We start from the raw sequence: 19,699 nt of genomic DNA, 5'->3' as shown, positions 1-19,699 counted from the left end.
ACACAAAACTTACAAAGTTCTACACTTTCATTATGTGTAATTTATTATTTTTTTTTATGTGTAATTTATTATATGTAAAGTATTACTTAGTGAAGAAAAAGAAGGCAAGCTCTGGAGCATTCTTCCTGAGCATGATTTTCACAGTATGACTTTTACACTCTTGCAAATAAAAAAATGAGGCTATAGTAATCTAAAGTGTTAGTTACAATGTAGTGGCCTCTATTCAATTTAAATACCAATGTTTATGTGTTTAAACTTTTAATGTTTTCAGGCAACTACTCTGAGAGTGAGGAAATTAGAAGAAAATATTGAAGCAGAAAGAGCAGCACATTTGGAATCGAAATTTAATTCTGAAATTATTCAGGTACAATGTAAACAACATTTTTTGTGTGGATCTTATTAAGCTAGGAAAACCAGCATTATGTTCAGAGAGCTAGGGTGTGCATTTTGAACAGGTAACGTATTGATAAGACCCATGTTTTACTATTTACTATATAGTTGATAATAGTCTTTATTAGGGAGGAGCTGGCATTCTACACCCCACAGACTGAATCTCACCCACAACGTGTGCTTGTGAAGTTTTATCTTGTGTGTGGTGGCTTTTGTGCTGCATTGGCAAAGTGGAGTAGTTGCAACAGAGACCTCACAGTCTGCAAAGTCTCATATGTTTGCCATCTGGCCTGTTACAGGAAGATTTGCTCATAGGAATGTTCTTTTTATCAACAGTTAAGGCATGATTTCTTTTTGAAACCATTTAAAAATACGCACTTTTATATTGAGAGCTGAAGGTATAAAGGTGAATGAGCTGCTTTTGGAACTTAAACATTCCATTACCAGAGATCCTATGTACCTCTGTTTTGATATAAAGGTAGAAATATGAGATACTGTAGTACTATGGGAGCATAATAAAAAGAAGGAGTAAATCTGAGAGGAGAATTGAATGAAGGCATCTTAAGGAAAGTGTCCTTTTCCCTAGGGCTTAGAGAACGAGAAGGAACTTGGAAGATTAGTAAAGGCATTTTAGCTGCAGGTTGTCAAACTACTGCCATGGACCAAGTCTTACCTGCGGCCTTTGTTGTAAATAGTTTTATGGAAAGTTGCATTAAATTGAAGTTCTGGGGACTTTCCTGGATGTTTCTTTCCTTTTCAACTCAGGGTGTGTGGGTCCAGTCCTTGGTAGAGGACCTAAGATCCCACATGCCTCATGGCCAAAAAACTAAAACATAAAATAGAATCAATATTGTAATAAATTCAATAAAGACTTTAAAATTAGTTCCACATAAAAATAAATTTTTTAAAAGTCCCAAGTTCAAAAAAAAAAAAAAAAAAAAAGTCCCAAGTTCCATCATTTAATTTGGATTTTAAAAAAAGACTTGGACTTTCCCCTGTATTAAAATTTAATTAATAGGATTTGCAGAGTTTTATCTTAGTATTTAAACTAGTGTTAACATGAGATGCAACTAATTTCGTAAGAATTTTATAATCTTTTATCTTTAATGAAATGCCATTTACTCACAAAATTCTCAGGCCCATATATTTGAGTGTACCTGTATGTAAAGCAAATTTATGTAAGTTTTAAGCTTAATTTTTAGAAAAAATGATTGGATTCCTCAAAATAGCATTAATAAGCAATAAGGCTGAAGTTAATTCATGTAAGAAATTGGATTCAAATTTAAGTTTTTCATTATAGTTGTATAACCAGTTATATATAGTTATTAGCTATAATAATGAAAATTGTTACATGTGTATTTTCACTTATATAGTTAAAAGTTGATATTTGATTCTCAGCTTAGTGCTATAGTTTAGAAAAAAACCAAAAATGTATGTTTGAATCATGTATTTCTAAATATTCACAAGTGTTTTCATTGAGGTACAGTCAGTAAAATTCAATTTCAGACTAGTTTAAAAGCAAATGAGACAACTAAGTTGTTGTAATTAATCAGCATCTTATCATAAACTGTAGTTAAAAATCTGCTTGAAGTACTCTGTTATTAAATTTGTTTGGATATTATGTCATAAAAATGAGAAAGCAGATTCAAAAGAGCTGACTCAGAATTGTTTGTTTACTTTCAGTTGGATTGATTTATCATTTGTGATTGAATGTACATGCTTTCTGAAAGAACATGCCAATGTAGGTAGAAGAAATATTTTCTCGACATGTTGTTTTACTTATAAACATTGAATTTAGACATGTCAGTTCAGTTGCTCAGTTGTGTCCAACTCTTTGTGACCCCATGGACTGCAGCACACCAGGCTTCCCTGTCCGTCAGCAACTCTCAGAGCTTGCTCAAGCGCATGTCCATCGAGTTGGTGATGCCATCCAACCATCTCATCCTCTGTTGTCCCCTTCTCTTCCTGCCTTTAGTCTTTCCCAGCATCAGGGTCTTTTCCAATGAGTCAGTTCTTCGCATCAGTTGGCCAAAGTGTTGGAGTTTCACCTTCAGCATCAGTCCTTCCAGTGAATATCCAGGATTGATTTCCTTTAGGATTGACTGGTTGGATCTCCTTGCAGTGCAAGGAACTCTGAAGAGTCTTCTCCAACACCACAGTTCAAAACGTCAGTTCTTTGATGCTTAGATTTCTTTATGGTTCAACTCTCACATCCATACATGACTACTAGAAAAACCATGACTGAGACTAGACAGACCTTTGTTGGCAAAGTAATGTCTCTGCTTTTTAATGTGCTGTCTGGATTGTTCAGAGCTTTCTTTCAAGGAGCACGCGTCTTTTAATTTCATGGCTGCAGTCACCATCTGCAGTGATTTTTGGAGCCCAAGAAAATAAAATCTGTCACTGTTTCCGTTGTTTCCCCGTCTACTTACCATGAAGTGATGGGACTGGATGCCATGATCTTAGTTTTCTGAATGTTGAGTTTTAAGCCAGCTTTGTCACTCTCCTCTTTCACTTTCATCAAGAGGCTCTTTAGTTCTTCTTCGCTTTCTGCCATAAGGGTGGTGTCATCTGCATATCTGAGGTTATTGATATTTCTCCCAGCAGTCTTGATTGCAGCTTGTGTTTCATCCAGCCCTGCATTTCACATGATGTAATCTGCAAAGAAATTAAATAAGCAGGGTTACAATACACATGTATTGTATTGATGTATTCCTTTCTCAATTTTGAACCAGTCTACTGTTTCATGTCCAGTTCTAACTATTGCTTCTTGACCTGCATACAGATTTCTCAAGAGGCAGGTCAGGTAGTCTGGTATTCCCATCTCGTTAAGAATTTTCCAGTTTGTTGTGATCCACACAGTCAAAGGCTTTATTGTAGCCAATGAAGCAGAAATAGATGTTTTTCTGGAATTCTCTTGCTTTTTCTATGATCCAAAGGATGTTGGTAATTTGATCTCTGGTTCCTCTGCCTTTTCTAAATCCAGCTTGAACATTGAAAGTTCTTAGTTCACGTACTTTTGAAGCCTAGCTTGGAGAATTTTGAGCATCACTTTGCTAGTGTGTGAGATGAGAGCAATTGTGAGGTAGTTTTAACATTCTTTGACATTGCCTTTCTTTGGGATTGGAATGAAAACTGACCTTTTCCAGTTCTGTGCCATTGCCAAGTTTTCAAATTTGCTGGCATATTGAGTGCAGCACTTTCACAGCATTATCTTTTAGGATTTGAAATAGCTCAGCTGGAATTTTATCACCTCCACTAGTTTTGTTCATAGTGATGCTTCTGAAGTAAGGCCCACTTAACTTAGCACTCCAGCATATCTGACTCTAGGTGAGTGATCTCAACTTGGTGGTTATCTGGGTCATTAAAATCTTTTTGTGTATATTCTTCTATAGATTTAGACATAGCAACAAAGAAAAATAAAGTTTGAAAGATCAAATTTGAAAATGTACAAAGCCGTATCTAGTCTACTACCTTAGTTTAGTGTTAAGAGAACAAATATTTCAATTAAAGTCTTTTTGGATAATTAGAAATAATAATTCTGGTGATTATTATTTGTGTGGATTTATTTAGGAAGCATTTCCTAGGCTTCGTTTCTTGGTGAGTTTGTTTTTCCTAACTCAGGTTGCCTTTTGCCATTGCAAGGAGGCTTGTGTCCTAGAGAGCTCCCTTTGGGCCTGTTGCTGTGACAGGAAGTACTTGCCACATCGTGCCTCTCTGTCCTCTCCTAAGGAGCTGAGACTGTGTACTTTCATGATAACTGTATCATGTATAATTGTAAACATGATAACTGTATCCTATATCACGAGCATTGGCTCATTGCCTGGCACATGTTAAGTACCTAATAAATATTTATCTAAACACTTAGTAAATAATTATTATGTATTTATATGTAATGTTAAATACATTAATATTAATATTAAATAGATATTGTCCCATTAGATCTTTGTAGCCACCCTGTAGAGTCTGTATATTCTTTTTGTTATTATTTACTGTTTACAGATGAGGACCCTCAGGCGTTTGGAGTTTAACATGCCAAAGGGCAATTAAGTTTATTTGTAGAGCTGTGACTCAAACCTGAGTCTTATGGTTCTAAAGCACATTTTCTATCTAGTTTAAAGCATTTTTTTCCTACCTCTCTCCTTCTTTGAGCTTTAGCAAACTATTTTTTTTATTCTGAACTTAATTTTCTGAAAAGATAAAATATCCATGTAGTTCAAAAATCAAAACAAAATTAAGTGGTCAAAAATTCTTTCTTTGATTCTTGTCCCTCCTGTTGTTTTCCTCGCTTGCCTGCTATCTTTCCTTGCTTTTTTTCCCCCCAAAATACAGCACACTACGTATAATATTCTGGACTTTGCTCTTCCCAGTATATGTTAGGTGGAGAACTTTTCAGAAGTTCTTTTGTTGCCTTTTTACAGCTATAAGTTATTCTTTTATGGGTGTGCACTTTATCTATTCTACTGCTGGCAGGAAATCTAGATTATTGTGTAAAATTTCAAGTACATGCAAAAGTAGAGAGAAGAGTGAAATGAACTCCCTGTGTACCCATCACTCACCTTCATGACTTGCCTGACAGGCCAACTGTGTTTTGGCTATTAACCTTCTTCTACTCTTCCACTCCAAGATTATTTTGAAGCAAATCCCAGATATGATATTATTACACCCATAAATATTTTAGTCAAATAGTGTTGTTTGATAATAAAATTTTACTTTTCTACAGTAAGAAATCCCCAAGAATAAAAAGATCCATTAGCTTTGTTAGGCTCATAAAGATGTTCATATAATAATATTTCTCAAAAGAGGGGAAGGATACTTCCCTCCAGTTTTCAAAAACCACTTAATTTATTATGTTTATAAAGAAATGTTCAAATGAGCTACTAGATCAAAATTAGGCACTTTGATGGGACGGATTATATTGTACCTGCCTGTCCTTTTTCATAGCACAGTTAAATCTGTATTCTTCCACTCTTCTTCTTATCCACTACACATGTTGAGAAAGGGAATAAACTGCCTCTTGTTTATTTTCCTTGTTTTAAACCAAAACCAGAAAGAAAGACTTGTTTGGATGAATGATAATCAGCTGTTTGATAAAGTATTCTACTCAATTTGAGATTGGTACAAGTGTTTCCTTGCTTGATTCAATTGCTTTTCTGTCATCTGGTAGTTACGGATTCGAGACCTTGAAGGAGCTTTGCAGGTAGAGAAGGCCAGCCAAGCAGAAGCTGTTGCTGATTTGGAAATGATCAAGAATGAATTCAAAGAAGTTGAAAGCGCATATGAGCGAGAAAAGCATAATGCACAGGAGAGCTTTGCAAAACTAAACGTGTAAGTGTTATACTGTGAAACTCTCTAAATTAATATTAAGACTTTATGAAATCTACATGAGTATGAATGCATAGTAGTAGGTTACTATAGAAGTGCTCTGTTGGGTTTTGAAGTATTATGGCAATTCCAAGTAGTCTCAGAAATGCAGAAATACTTTCTTATACTAGAAAGTAAATATGTTAATGTATTTTTATATTATGTTTGCTGACGTAATACAGTATCTTTAAGGCCTTGACTTTTAGGTCTCCTAAGTGAGCTATGTGGCAAATGGGTAATGTCTGAGATTTTCTCAAACTGTAAAAATAGTAGTAGTAGTCATACTGCTACTGGGGCTAGCGTGTATGTGGCTCACTTCATACCTCGCATTGCATGCCTTTGTTTACTTTATTTAGTGCCCTATGAGGTAGCTACAGTTTTTTACCCCTGTTTTACAGATGTGAAAATTGAGCCTAAAGAGGGTAAGGACACAAAGCTATTAGTGGGAGGGTCAGGATTTTTCTGTCTCCTATTGATTTTAATCTTTTTCAGTTCAGAAGTCTTTCATCTGAACAGTCCTGTGAAATGCTTTAAGAAGTTTATAGTGGCTCAAATAGTACATGTTTTAAGCCATTTCCTCTCAGAGAGAGAAATGTGTACCACCATTGGTATAAAACATAATAATAGGTCAATACACTAGTTATGTATTTATTTTTAATGTTCATTTCTATTTATGGCAGATAATAGTTTTCCATTTACAGATGTAATATAAAGTTTCCTTTTAAAATACTTAATTTAACTTATAATGTGAGTTAAGTTTTAAAAAAGTATTGTTTAGAGTTGTATGGCAGGAATGATAAAATGGCACTTGAAAGGCTGAAGTTTGAAAAAATTTAGAACTCGTGATTACCTTTATTAGTAATGCTTATAATACACTGAATGAGTAATTCTTGACTGAGTTTTCTTGCTTCTTGTAGAATGATTTAGATGATATTCTGTGAATGTTATTCTAAGGACTTGTACCCTTCTATTTCCTTTGAACCATATCCTGAATCTGCACATTTAAGTGTGTCTGAAGGGCCTTTATGTAGTGTATAGCACAGGCTTCTTTACTGTTGCTTTGAGGTAATGATGATGACCTACTAGTGAAACTGTAAGAAGTTAGACTGTACTCCCAACAATCAAAGCTTTTCCACAATAAAATAATGGGCTTCTTTGGGGGAACTAGTAAGCTCTCTGCCATGGAAAGTTCGAAATAGTGGGTAGATGATTCTTTATCACGTGTTCTGAAGATTTGAGTCCTGCAAATGTTGGATTAGAAGCATTTTAAGATACCCAGAGGAATCGGGTGGAGAGGGAGGTGGGAGGGGGAATCGGGATGGGGAATACATGTAACTCCATGACTGATTCATGTCAATGTATGACAAAACCAACTTCAATATTGTAAAGTAATTAGCCTCCAACTAATAAAAATAAATGAAAAAAAAAAAAAAAAGATGCCCACTTACTTTTAAGCTCTAAGATTTTAATTTGTGTAGTTTTAAAATTGGACCCCAGAGCGAATTTTTTCCTTGACTTTGTTTGACTATTACCTGTGTTTTGGTGCTTGAAAAATTTTACTTAAGTCTTGTGTTCCAATAAGCAGAAACTAACAGTTCTAAATACTAGTTATGTATTCCAACTAAGCTAGCTAAACTAACAATCCTCAATGCTTTAACATAATGTCCTTTGTCTGTTCTTCATCCCTATATAACTGTGCTGTAATATAAGTTAATAATAATGAATAAAGAGAAAACAGTAAGTAGTAATTAAAGCCCACTGCTTTTCGGTAGTTCCTATGACTTCTCTTCCTCCATCCTGTCTTCTATTTCATTGTATATGATATGACAGCCACTTCCTTTCCATTTATCTGTGGTTTGAGAAGGAATGAGGTGACATGAGGGATGATTAGGTAGGTTATTTGATTTTCTATTTGTTCAGTTCAGTTCGGTCGCTCAGTCGTGTATGACTCTTTGCGACCCCGTGGACTGCAGCACAGCAGGCTTCCCTGTCCCATCACCAGCTACTGGAGCTTACTCAGACTCACGTCCATCGAGTTGGTGATGCCATCCAACCATCTCATCCTCTGTTGTCCCCTTCTCCTTCTGCCTTCAGTCTTTCTCAGCATCAGGGTCTTTTCCAATGAGTCAGTTCTTTGCATCACTTGGCCAAAGTATTGGAGTTTCAGCTTCAGCATCTCTCCTTCCAATGAATATTCAAGATTGATTTCCTTTAGGATGGACTGGTTGGATCTCCTTGCATTCCAAGGGACTCTCAAGGGTCTTCTCCAACACCACAGTTCAAAAACATCAATTCGTTGGCCCTCAGCTTGCTTTATGGTCCAACTCTCACATCCATACATGACTACTTGTATTCTTGTTTCTTTTTCAGGAAACTTCTTTAAAATCTTTTAGAGTCACAAATTCTCAAGAATTAATTTTTCAAAAAGTAGTTCTAAGTTTTGGATAGTGTATTTCAAAGTGAGAATTGCTATTTTAGGCCTTTAGGGTAAGTAATACCTTTACAATAATATCTTTACAAATAATACCGTTAATGTACAATTTTGAGAGCAGTGAGTGCTGGAGTAGGAGATTGTTTTACCTGTTGGGTAGAGCTGATTTAGCAATTGGTGATAAGAGGTTTTAGAGGACATGCTGTCTTACCCTTGCAGGTGGCTAAGGTTTTTATACTTCTGTTTCCTCCTAGGTAGATCTAGGTGAGAATCTCATTAAAAGGCAGGAGGAAAAAACTGCATGTTATTCAGAGTTTTAATTTTGGTCAACAGTTTCATAACAGTGAATATTCCTTTGTGAAACTATTTTGGATGGAATATATATTTATGCACATATAGGTAGAATATACATATGTATCCCTGGAAGAGGGCATGGCAGCCCACTCTAGTTTTATTGCCTGGAGAATCTCATGGACAGAGGAGGCTGGCAGGCTCTACAGTTCGTGGGAGTGCAAAGAGTCAGACACAACTGAAGCAACTGAGCAAGCACGCACACATACATATGTATTAGGTGGAATATGTGTATATATTTTAGCATACTATTATATATTGAATATTACATGTAATAGTATAACAAATAAAGTTATTATGTATCAAAGATACCTTTCAAAGAACTCAGATAGGAATTTGAACGATAACAGGCTATATTAGCAAGTGTATAATGTATAATTTTAGATAGAATATATATGCTCTATATTTCTCTAATAAATTTTCTTAGTTGTAAATTTTTTTCCATTGAAAACTTGCAGTATAAAATGAAAACCTTTCAATAATCTTTTTATTTTAGCTCTTTCAAATGTCAGATTTTCATTAACTGTGGTAACTGATTGTTGGGCAATGGTAGGGAGAAGATCCTCATAATTCTTAAATCTAGTTTAAGTTTAAATTCAGTTTAAAATAACACTAGTCAAAGATATGATACTGATCAGACTGAATATAAATTTATTTAATTTATTCCATTCAATATTTAGGGACTTCTTCATTTTTCTAAATATATCAACCAAAAGTGTAAAAAGAACAAAAGTATTATAACCCATGGCGCTAGTATTATTGTTCATATTCTTGCTGAAAAATGGCCTGAAGATGGCTATTTGTTAAAACAGCTGCACAGTTGTTAACCTCTTATCTGAACTCTGAAGGAAAAGAATGGGAATCCAGGATCAAAGAAGGCGTATCTTTTTTTTTTGAAAGAAGGCATCTTAACTACAAGTTTCCTTTCCCCTTTCTTTTCTTGCCAAAATCCTCCATCTGTCAAGTCCTGACTCTTTTCTGCTGGATTCAAAGAGACTGGGCTTCCTTGAATTTTCATCATACTACCCCCGCCAATTAACACTTGTACATAATCTAAAAAGTAAAATAGTACTGTTAAGCTCATGAAAAGCCATATCTTGTTACCCCGTTGCTCTCTGTGACCGGTTTCTTCTCCTTTGAAGCAACCACTTTCAATTCTTACAAGCTGTTTTTGGTGGTTAACTTTGTATTGCTGAATGACATGCATATTGTGCCATTTTTTTGAACTTCTATCTCTAGATGTTATCTGTTGGCCTCTACTTATTTATCTCTATTGTACACTTCTGCCACCTAGCACATGCTTATTTCTTCCATCCTCCCGTCCTTTCAGTAGGGTTGTATTTTGGGATATTTTTCCTACAATTTTCTGACCCCTCATATTTATTTTTCCTTTATGCAATGTTATCTTATATTTTTTTTATTGTTTATTGTCTGTCTTCTTATGTAGAGAGGAGCTTTGTTTTGTTCACTGCTTTTCCCGAACTCCAGACTAGCGCTTGGCACGCAGAGCTGCAAAGTAAAGAGTTGCTGAATGATCAAATGCATGAACAATTAATATCTCATTTTATGTTGGATTAGTTTGTATGCACCAATCAGTAAATTATTCTTAAACTCTCGAACAGAGCTGAAAATCTCCCATTATGTTTCTGCACCTGAGAAATTCTATCACTGTAAGATTCTTCTAAGATGTATCACTGTTGGACTCTTCTCTCCACTCCCTTCTCTCTGGACAAATTGTTTTACAGGCTCGGTCACAGTCATACTTAGGACTCCTCTTCACCATCATCCTTGGCATTCTCTTTGCTCCTCTTTGATATTGGATCTCTTCTTTACTAATCTTATGCCCATCTTCCTTGTCTGATTTACTCCCTTGTAAAGGAGTTTCTTGGGGAATTACATATCAGAGGAAAACTTTTAACACTTGCATTCTGAAAATGTCTGTATTTGTTCTATACCCTTTGTCATAGTTTAGTTGACTGTTTATTCCGTTCTTCTATCAGGAAGTCTGAAGATATTTGATCCCCTATTCTTTGTTTGTGGCCCTTGCTTTTCTCTGGAAACTTGCACAGAGTAGCCACCAAGTCTGGAAACAGAGGTGCCTGTCTTGAAATGGTTTAGTGGTGTTACGTTATTACACATGATAAAATAATGCTCATAATGTGTATTTCTGTACTCTGTGGACACTGTGGAAACTTCTCTTTGTTCACGGTGTTCTGAAACTTCACGATGATGGGCCTGGCATGGACTGTTTTCCATTCGTGCTGGGCACTCACTGAACTCTTTTAATTTTAGAGTTTTAAATTATTCATTTTTGGGAAATTCTCCTGCATTATTACTTTGCTGATTTTTCCTTTCCATTTTCTTTACCTTTTGTTTCTGGAACTTGTGTTATTTATATGTTGGGATTCCTGGATCAATATTCTTATCTTTTCTCTACTTTGATCCAATTTTGTTGTTTAGTTCTGCTTTTTGAGAAGCTGATATAAATATCTCATCTAATCCTTCTATAAGTGTTTAAATTCTACCCACTCTACCATGGAATATTCTTTTTTTTTTTTTTAAGAAAACAGCTTTATTTCTCTAGTTGCAGTGAGTGGGGGCAACTCTCTAGTTGTGGGGCATGGGCTTCTCATTGCAGTGGCCTCTCTTGTTGTAGAGTGCAGAATCTAGGGAATGGGGGCTTCAGTGGTTGCGGTTCCTGGGCTCTAGAGCACAGGCTCAATAGTTGCGGTACATGGGCTTTGTTGCTCCTTGACATGTGGAATCTCCCTGGACCAGGGATTGAACCTGAGTCTCCTGCATTGGCAGGTGGATTATATACCACTGAGTCACCAGGGAATCCCCAGTTGTGGAATATTCTTGATTCAAGGAAGAAAATACAAAAGGGTTGGCACTAGGCGTGACTGTTCCACCCTAGAGCAAGAAATGTTGACTGATCAGAGTAAGATCATGTGCCATTCAAAAATGAGCTCTTCATTTGATTATAACCTGAGCACAGTGTGGATTTGGTTATACTGAGTCACCTTACCTCCAATATTATACCTTAAAAGTTATAGGAAACTGATCTACTGCATTTATCAGGAAGATGTCAGATTAAAAATAGTGGCAACTCTTTAATTTGAACCACAGCAAAATTTGAACTAAAATAGTTCCAAACTGCTCGTCATTTTATGTCCAAAAAGAATGTAAATGCAATTTAATGCTAGCTTGAGCAAAATGTAAATAGGCAGGCAATTCCTTTGAAAAGAAATTTATGTTTTCACAGTGAACATGAATAATTTTTAAAAATTATCCTTGCTTTTGGATTTTTCGTTCACTGTACCAGTTCTGCTTGCATGGACACTCAGAAATAAAAATTTGTGTCGTTTCTCAAGTTATACTTTAATTTGAAAATGGTTTGATAGGACTGTTGATAGGTTTGTTGATAGGACTGTTGATAGGTTTGATAGGACTGTTTTCTGTTTTGAGGCAGTCTCTGAGCTAACTCAACTGTGGTGGGTGGGGTTTGTTAGTCATAAATAATGGTGAATCAACATTAACCAAATCCATTTTGCTTATAGCCTTGGGTATAGTACTAATGTTTGTCATCAACATGGGGGTATTATTACATTAGAGTTCTTCATTTAAGAATGTACAATTCTTTTTATTTGCAAAAATGAGAAGTGGTCTTTAAAAGCTTTGGGCATGAAACTGTGATATATAGTACATCTGCCCTTTGTGTTAAAGTTGTATAATAAGACCTGATAAAAGCATATTTGAAAAACCTGCTCTGACACTTTAACCTTTCAGATTAGAAAGAGAGTATTTCTCCAAAAACAAGAAACTAAATGAAGAAATTGAGGAACAGAAGAAAGTAATTCTAGACCTTTCAAAGAGACTCCAGTATAATGAGAAAAGTTGCAGTGAATTACAGGAAGAACTTGTAATGGTAAGATAAAAAAGAAAACCCTATGGCAATTACTTTATTGGGTCAAATTTGGTGTTTAATAGGATTTTTTCTCAAAAAAAATCAACTACATGCCATGAGATAATTGTATGAAAATAGTTTGAGTGACATTGATATAAAATATTAAAACTGGAGATGCTGTTTACTACAAAGCTATTCATGATAAAATCTCTCTTCTTTGAAATAATTGGGAAAATGAAATGAATTATTAGAACATCTGAATTATAGAATGTTTTAAAATTTATTCAGGGGTTTTTCTTTCTTTTTTAAAGTATGTAAAACAGTATTACCTACATGGAAGTGGGGTTAGGGTTTAAAATCAGTGGATCTAATGATTTCAAAGACTCCCTTTTGTAATCATTTTGAACCTGATCACTCTGTCTCCATTCTCCAATAATCGAGCCTTCACACCGTCACCAAATTTATCTTTTTCAAGTATCGATCTGTTCTTGTCACCTGCCATTTATTAAAAAGCCATCAATATCTCCCTGTTGCTTTCAGAGAAGCTGCAGCTTCTTGCTGTGTAATCTAAGGCACTTTTTGTGGCTCTGTGTTAACTTTTCCAGCTTCTTCTATTGCTGTTGTCCTCTCTTTATCTTGGGTCAGCCACATTAAAGTACTCCTGGCTTCCTAAACACATGATGTATCTTCATGTCATCTTACTTTTGTTCAGGCTGTTCACATTTTTTGACCCACAAGTCTGAAATGCTCATTCTCTTCTTTTCTTTTAATATTCATACATGTCCTGTGATGGTGATGCAAGACACCTCTGTTGTCTTGCAATCTGTGAAGCTTTCTGTGGTTCCATCTCTTCTTATTTTTTTCATTCACCTAAAGTCAGAGTTCTGTCCCTCCCAAGTTTGTGTTTCTTTAATTCTTAGTTTAGTATCTCTATCATAACACCAAAATCTGCTGTGTATTACCTCTGCCTAGAAATTGAGAGTGCATTGAGGTTAACTTTGTTTAACATGCCAAGATTCCACAGTAGTACTTGCCTCAGTAAACATTTGTTGGATGGATTTGTTTATTTGGTTGATGCAGCATACTCCTACTCGGCTGTTTGTTGGGAACCCCAGGAGGGAGGCCATGACGTTTATAGTAGTACCCTGTTTCCTCTTTGTCTTGTTCACCACATATATACCTTTCCCAGAGACTTGGTTAGTTCACTTTCAGTTATATTCCACAGCTCTTTGTGATGTTAGTTTTTGAGGAAAATGAATATTTTTTTCCTTGTCCAATAAGATAGAAACTCAGGGTTATACTAAGAAGTGGTGGCCAAATCAGTGCTGCCTAGTTAGAAAGGTAATGATGAATGATGAGATAGAAAAGTAATGATGGGATAACATTTAAACTCTTTATAATTTTCAAATGATTCAATATTATATACAGGCAGGTGATCCTCTATCTGTCTTGCTTCAGTCATATTAGAGAACTCTTGGCTTCCTATTTTTCATATCTTCTTGCTATTTATTTTCATATCTTATTGCTTCCATTCTGGTTGTTCATATTTTTGACCCACATTGACTGAAACACTTCTTTTTCCTTAACAAATGTCTGTATACCCTCTAACGTTGAACTCTGTTTCCATTTAACTCAGGATATCCAGTTTGTTCTGATTAAGGGATTGATATCATTGCTTTCACTCTGGTTGAATTTGTACTTTGAGTACATTGGATGTGGGGTTTTAGGAAGTTTAGAGTTCTCTGTGTAGCAGTTGTTGTTGTTGATTTGTCAAGTTGTGCCCAACTCCTTGTGACCCCATGGACTGCAGCACACCAGTCTCCCTGTCACTCACCATCTCCCGAAGCTTGCCATATTATTGAGTAGAAAGAAAAATGTTGCAGAATCATATGTATAGCAGAACCCAATTTGGTTTGTTTTTGAAGGATTGTTGTTGTTGTTCACTGTGTAGCATACTATAGTGCCTATTTACCGATGTGCTACCCACCTCTTCACTCCTGGTTCAGGAGGGTGAATCATGGTGGAGAAAAACTTGTTAGAGTCATTGAGCTGAGTCTTAGTCTTGCTGTGCTTACTTATTAGATACTGTAATCAAATAGTTTGGAAAGAGAGTTGTAACTGAGAATGCAGTGGTGAAGGCCTAGTCACCAATATAAGTTGGTGTGCATCCTCCTGACTCTGGTCTTCAAGCACTCCAGTGACAAGGTAGAAGATTAAAGAGGACTGGCTGAATTCGCCACTGAGCTGAGGATGCTTTGTGATTACACATAGTTTACTTGGTGCCAACAGGTATTACTTTGTAACTTTCACAGTTTGGTGGATGGTCTGAAAAAAGGTGAGTTGCAGCTCATTCATAACCTCCATTTGCTTATTTGAACCCTTGACACTCAACCTGTAACTGTTGTTCTGACTAGTAGAAGAGCCAATGGGATGTTCAGAAACAAATCCAATTGCAGCCTAAGTGGTCGACAGTTCATATGGTTCAGCCTAACTATTCATATGTTCCTCTCTGTTTCTTCATCTCTTTTAAAGCCTTAGCTTTATGTCTTATTTTCCTCTATCGCTCTTTTTTTTTTTTTTTTTGGTTTCCCAGGTGGCACTAGTGGTAAAGAACCAACCTGCCCATGCAGGAGACATAAGAGACATGGGTTCAATCCCTGGGTTGGGAAGATGATCTGGAGGAGGGCATGGCAACCCACTGCAGTATTCTTGCCTAGAGAATCCCTTGGACAGAGGTGCCTGGTGGGCTATGGTCCATGGGGTCACAAAGACTCAGACATAACTGAAGCGACTTAGCATGCATTATTAGCTTTATCTTTTAGCTTGTTCTGTTTTATTCTTATTAGAACAGTTGCTTTCTGTCTCTTTACTTGACCATAATATGAAATTTTAAAAAAATTTAATGAAAATTTATTTACTGAAAATACTATTACTTTGAATAGTAAGTGCAGTGTTTTCTTTTTAATAAAAAAAGTCTGTCCATGGAATTCTCCAGACAAGAATACTGGAGTGGGTAGCCATTCCCTTTCCAAGGGGGTCTTCCTAACCCAGGGATCGAACCTGGGTCTCCTGCACTGCAGGCAGATTCTTTACCATTTGAGCCACCAGCAAAGTGTCTTAATGAAAATGCTATTACTTTAAATAGTAAGTACAGTATTTTCTTTTTAATAAAAAATTCATCTATTTTCATAAATATATTTTTGGGTACATATTTCTTTATTTCCTTTAATTTTTTTAGTACGTTAGTGGCCTTTGAGTTGGGAGGGTAATCTTATAAATTTCTCTCTAAAGAGATATCTATCAAAGTGAAAATTTTAAACCATAAAAATGGAGTTTTTTGGTTCTGCGTCCTCAATGTCTGTCTGTTATTTTTGTTTTGAGTTCATAATTGTTTTTGACTGAAGAGAGAATGACGTAAGAGGAGGCTTTTACTTTTTGCCTTTGGAAATAAAACTTTGTTTTAATGACATCCTATGATCCTGCGTACTCTAGTGTGTCTTTCCCACAGTTACATTTCTTTTGAACATAGAAGTTTCAGCTTTTATAGAATATAGATGGGAAGTATAAATTAGCTACAGGTAATTTTTCTCTCTCTTTGAGCTAACAGCTTGTTTTCTAGTTTAGGTCACATTCGTGGCCATTATTCAAGTCTTGGTCTTTATTTTCTCTGTTACATTGTAAGAGAAAATTAAAGCCATTTTCCTCTATAGGTTTACTAGTAAGACCAAGATGTTATTAATAATATGCAAAGACTTCAGGAAGTTTTGAGACTAAAAATAACAATTGTATAACCAAAGGTCGCTTAGCCTTTGAGAACTGAAAGAAGCCATCGAGATCATCTAGGTCAGGATACACACAGAGTTAATAAACTGTTTGCAAAGTGATAGCTCCCCTGTTACAAGAGATAAAAATTAAATATAGAATGTAATTTTGGAAAAGTTCAAACTGGGTTTGTTGAGTCTTCTCTTGGTATTTAAGGAATACAGCCAGCATTAATTGTGCTTTTATATTTGTAAAATTTCTCCTACTCAATTTATGGATTTAGAAGATATGATTAACAAATGAGTAGTATATTATTATTGTTTTTAATGTCATAGTATTAATAGAATTTCAACATAGGACATCTAGGGATTTAACAAAATTAGTTTCATGTTATGTGTTGTACACTACTGAATTTGACTTTAAAAAGTTTTGATTAAAATTGAACTATTAATTTTAAATTCTTTGAATTTAATAATGTTTTAATCAGCTACTAAATAAAGCTGAATTTCTAGTTTAAGCTGTTTAGTGATGATGCTTATTAAAGCCCACCAGAGGCTCAGTAGATCCAGTTGGGTCTTTTAGTCATTACTGTGAGTTTTTATATCTGCTTCTCTTGAAGCAGGGGAGCTATCATTTTCAAATTGGCATTATTAGGATTTGCTTTGTGCTTTCTACAATGAAATTTTTTTAAGTCTGTCATTTCTTGAGATTTGTTTTTCTGCCACTCAGTAATATTTAGTTACAGCTCTAGGAGAAGACCATATATTGAAAAGGGAATTCTAGTTCTCATGAGGTTTTGCTCAAAGAATATTTTATTCTCTAAAGAACTTGTGATTGAAAATGGTCAAGTGTATATTTTTTCCCTATACTTTGGGGGCTTGACTGATTATATAATAATAATGATTGCTGGCGTTAGATAGGATTTTGGAAAGTGCTTTGATTGCTATGCTTTGAGGTAAAGTTAATGTTTCTTGATAATATTTTTGCATCAAATGATGTTAGGTTTGCTTTAGAAGGACATGTTTCTGATTTTGCAGAAGGCATTCAAAACTAATGGTCTAATAAATATTCTGTTCTAAATTTTTATGAAAAACTTGTTGATTTCTGCTTTTTACCCACAATAGAATAGTATTTTTATATGAGCATTGTTTTTGCTAATATAAACATATCTCTCTTAGTGGTCCTTAAAAATTTAATACTGTTAAGTTTTATTTATCTAATGTGTATGTGTTTGTGTATTTAAATGTACATTGTATGGCTGTCTTTTGAAATTTGTGATGTTGGCATAAAACTTTTTCATTCAGTTTTCTGATATTTATTAATATAAAAATCTTAAATTTTGATAATTCAAGCCTCATTTTTGGCCTTGGAAGAAATAAAATGGTATTGTGTATGTGTATGTGTGTGTCTGAGAGAGAGAGAGAAAGAGAGGGAGAGGGAGAGAGAGAGAAGATGTTTATATGTCAAAGCCTATATTCAGATTGCATGGTGGCATTTTCTGAAAAGTAAATTAATTGTGTAGTTGTGTAAGGGAAGGTGACATTTCATCATATGGCATAAGCAGTTGGATCATAGAATGCTCACATCCATGGAAGCAGCATAGACAAGCAGGGAGGGAAAGAAAGAATAAACTATTTTATGAAGAAGAGAGGTTAGTTATTGTCATTATGATCAAGGAGAAGCTGCAGCTGGTGATGATGATGAAAGCTAACCATATAAAATTCAGTTTAGCTGAGCAGGCTCTCCTGGAATCTTTATAAATGGACTGCCTCTGTGAAACTAAGTGGAAGATAAAATGAAAAGGTGAAGCATAAGTATGTGATATTAGTTGTAGGTTCTGATACGCCTCTGTTTTTACTCAGAATTCCTTTGTAATGGCTTAAAATATATTTAAATTAATTTAAAAGCTTACTTGAATTCAAAACCATTCAGAAATGATAAGTGTTATGTGTTACTGCTACAAGAGTTTGACCTGTTTTTAAAAAACTAATTTCATTAATCTCAACAAATCTAGTGACTAAATAAAGTATTTTTTTACCTATTTTTTTCTATAATTTTAACCTTATTATTAGTACCTCTTAATTGTTTTTATTGTTATTTATGGTTTGAGTCAACTTTTCTGTTGCAGATCAGCAGGACTCATTTGACCAATTTCTAGATAAAAATATATGCATATGCTTTTTAATATTTTTTCACAAGTTTATTTTAGAAATTTTTATTTACCTACTTGCCTATCTATGATATTCATACATGATTAGCAGAAGTGAGGGATGAGTTTTTATAGGCTCAAAGAAAGATAAGATGATAGAATGACATGTTAGATTAAGCCAGAAATTCATTTACTTTAGAGTGTGTGAAATATTGTGTACCAAGATGAAAATATAACATAACTCTTTGTCAGCTCATTGTTTTTTCTGGTTAAAGATATTTTATAACCAACTTTGACTCCTCTTTTATATAAATTAAGGTCTTTCAGTCAGAAAATTTTCTGCACTTTCTTTGAGTATTTTGATATTTAGTCCCTTTTCTATACTGGTTTTAGATCCATCATGACATCTAAAGTAGTCCTGGGTTCATGGTGAGTGATCAGTATGTTCATCTTAACATCATCTGGTTAGCCAACATAGCAGTAAGGGCCTTTTATTTCTACAGTAATAAAGCTCTTTATGTAAATTATTCTAAGGTAAAAAGAAGTGAGTTCTTGTGACTTATGTCCAAGGCAAAAAAAAAAGGGAGTTCTACAATTTTGTCTTTTAAACTTGTTTGAATGTTGAGAATTGCAGAGTTTGTCGAGTCAACAATTTAACATTTAACCTCAACTTCCTCTTTGTCACAAATGAAACATGTTAATCAAAAATTAGAGGAGGGAGCTAAGATGGTGGAGGAATAGGACGGGGAGACCACTTTCTCCCCCACAAATTCATCAAAAGATCATTTGAATGCTGAGCAAACTCCACAAAACAACTTCTGATCGATAGCAGAGGACATCAGACACCCAGAAAAGAAACCCATTGTCGTCAAAAGGAGTATTTGATATCAATTTTGGACATTTAAGAATCCAACCTTCAGTACCCATTTTTACTCAGGAGTGTGATTACTGGTTTGATCACTCTCTCCCCCTTTTGACTCTCCTTTTTCTCCCCCAGATCACCTCTATTTCCTCCCTCTCCCTTCTCTTCTCAATTCAATTCTGTGAATCTCTGTGGGTGTTCTGGGCTGCGGAGAACACTTAGGGAACAGAGTACTGCCTAGATCTGTCTCTCTTCTCTTGAATTCCCCCTTTTCTCCTCCTGCTCACCTCTATCTCCTTCCTCCCTCTCCTCTTCTTCATGTAACTCTGTGAACCTCTCTGGGTGTCCCTCACTGTGGAGAATCCTTTCACCATTAACCTAGACGTTTTATTATCAGTGCTGTATGGAGGGAGAAGTCTTGAGGCTACTGAAAGAATAAGACTGAAACCCAAAGGCAAGAGGCTTAAGCCCAAAACCTGAGAA

The 19,699-nt window shown here is 35.2% G+C and overlaps 1 protein-coding gene across 6 annotated transcripts in view; it reads left to right on the top strand.

Annotated features, from left to right (window-relative positions):
* The window catches only part of CCDC171 (coiled-coil domain containing 171), a 314,797-nt gene that overhangs the window by 56,251 nt on the left and 238,847 nt on the right, over positions 1-19,699 (top strand). For 5 of the 6 annotated variants that reach the window (XM_065908260.1, XM_065908262.1, XM_065908264.1 and 2 more), the window contains 3 exons: positions 272-364; positions 5,558-5,718; positions 12,326-12,464. In XM_065908260.1, coding sequence (XP_065764332.1) covers positions 272-364; positions 5,558-5,718; positions 12,326-12,464 — 393 coding nt within the window. The remainder of the gene's footprint in view (positions 1-271; positions 365-5,557; positions 5,719-12,325; positions 12,465-19,699) is intronic. The other variant, XM_065908263.1, reaches the window with a different exon arrangement.

This window comes from Muntiacus reevesi, chromosome 17 (assembly GCF_963930625.1).
Source record: "Muntiacus reevesi chromosome 17, mMunRee1.1, whole genome shotgun sequence".
Classification (NCBI taxonomy): Eukaryota; Metazoa; Chordata; class Mammalia; order Artiodactyla; family Cervidae; genus Muntiacus; species Muntiacus reevesi.
This window is presented reverse-complemented; position numbering and strand designations above follow the sequence as displayed.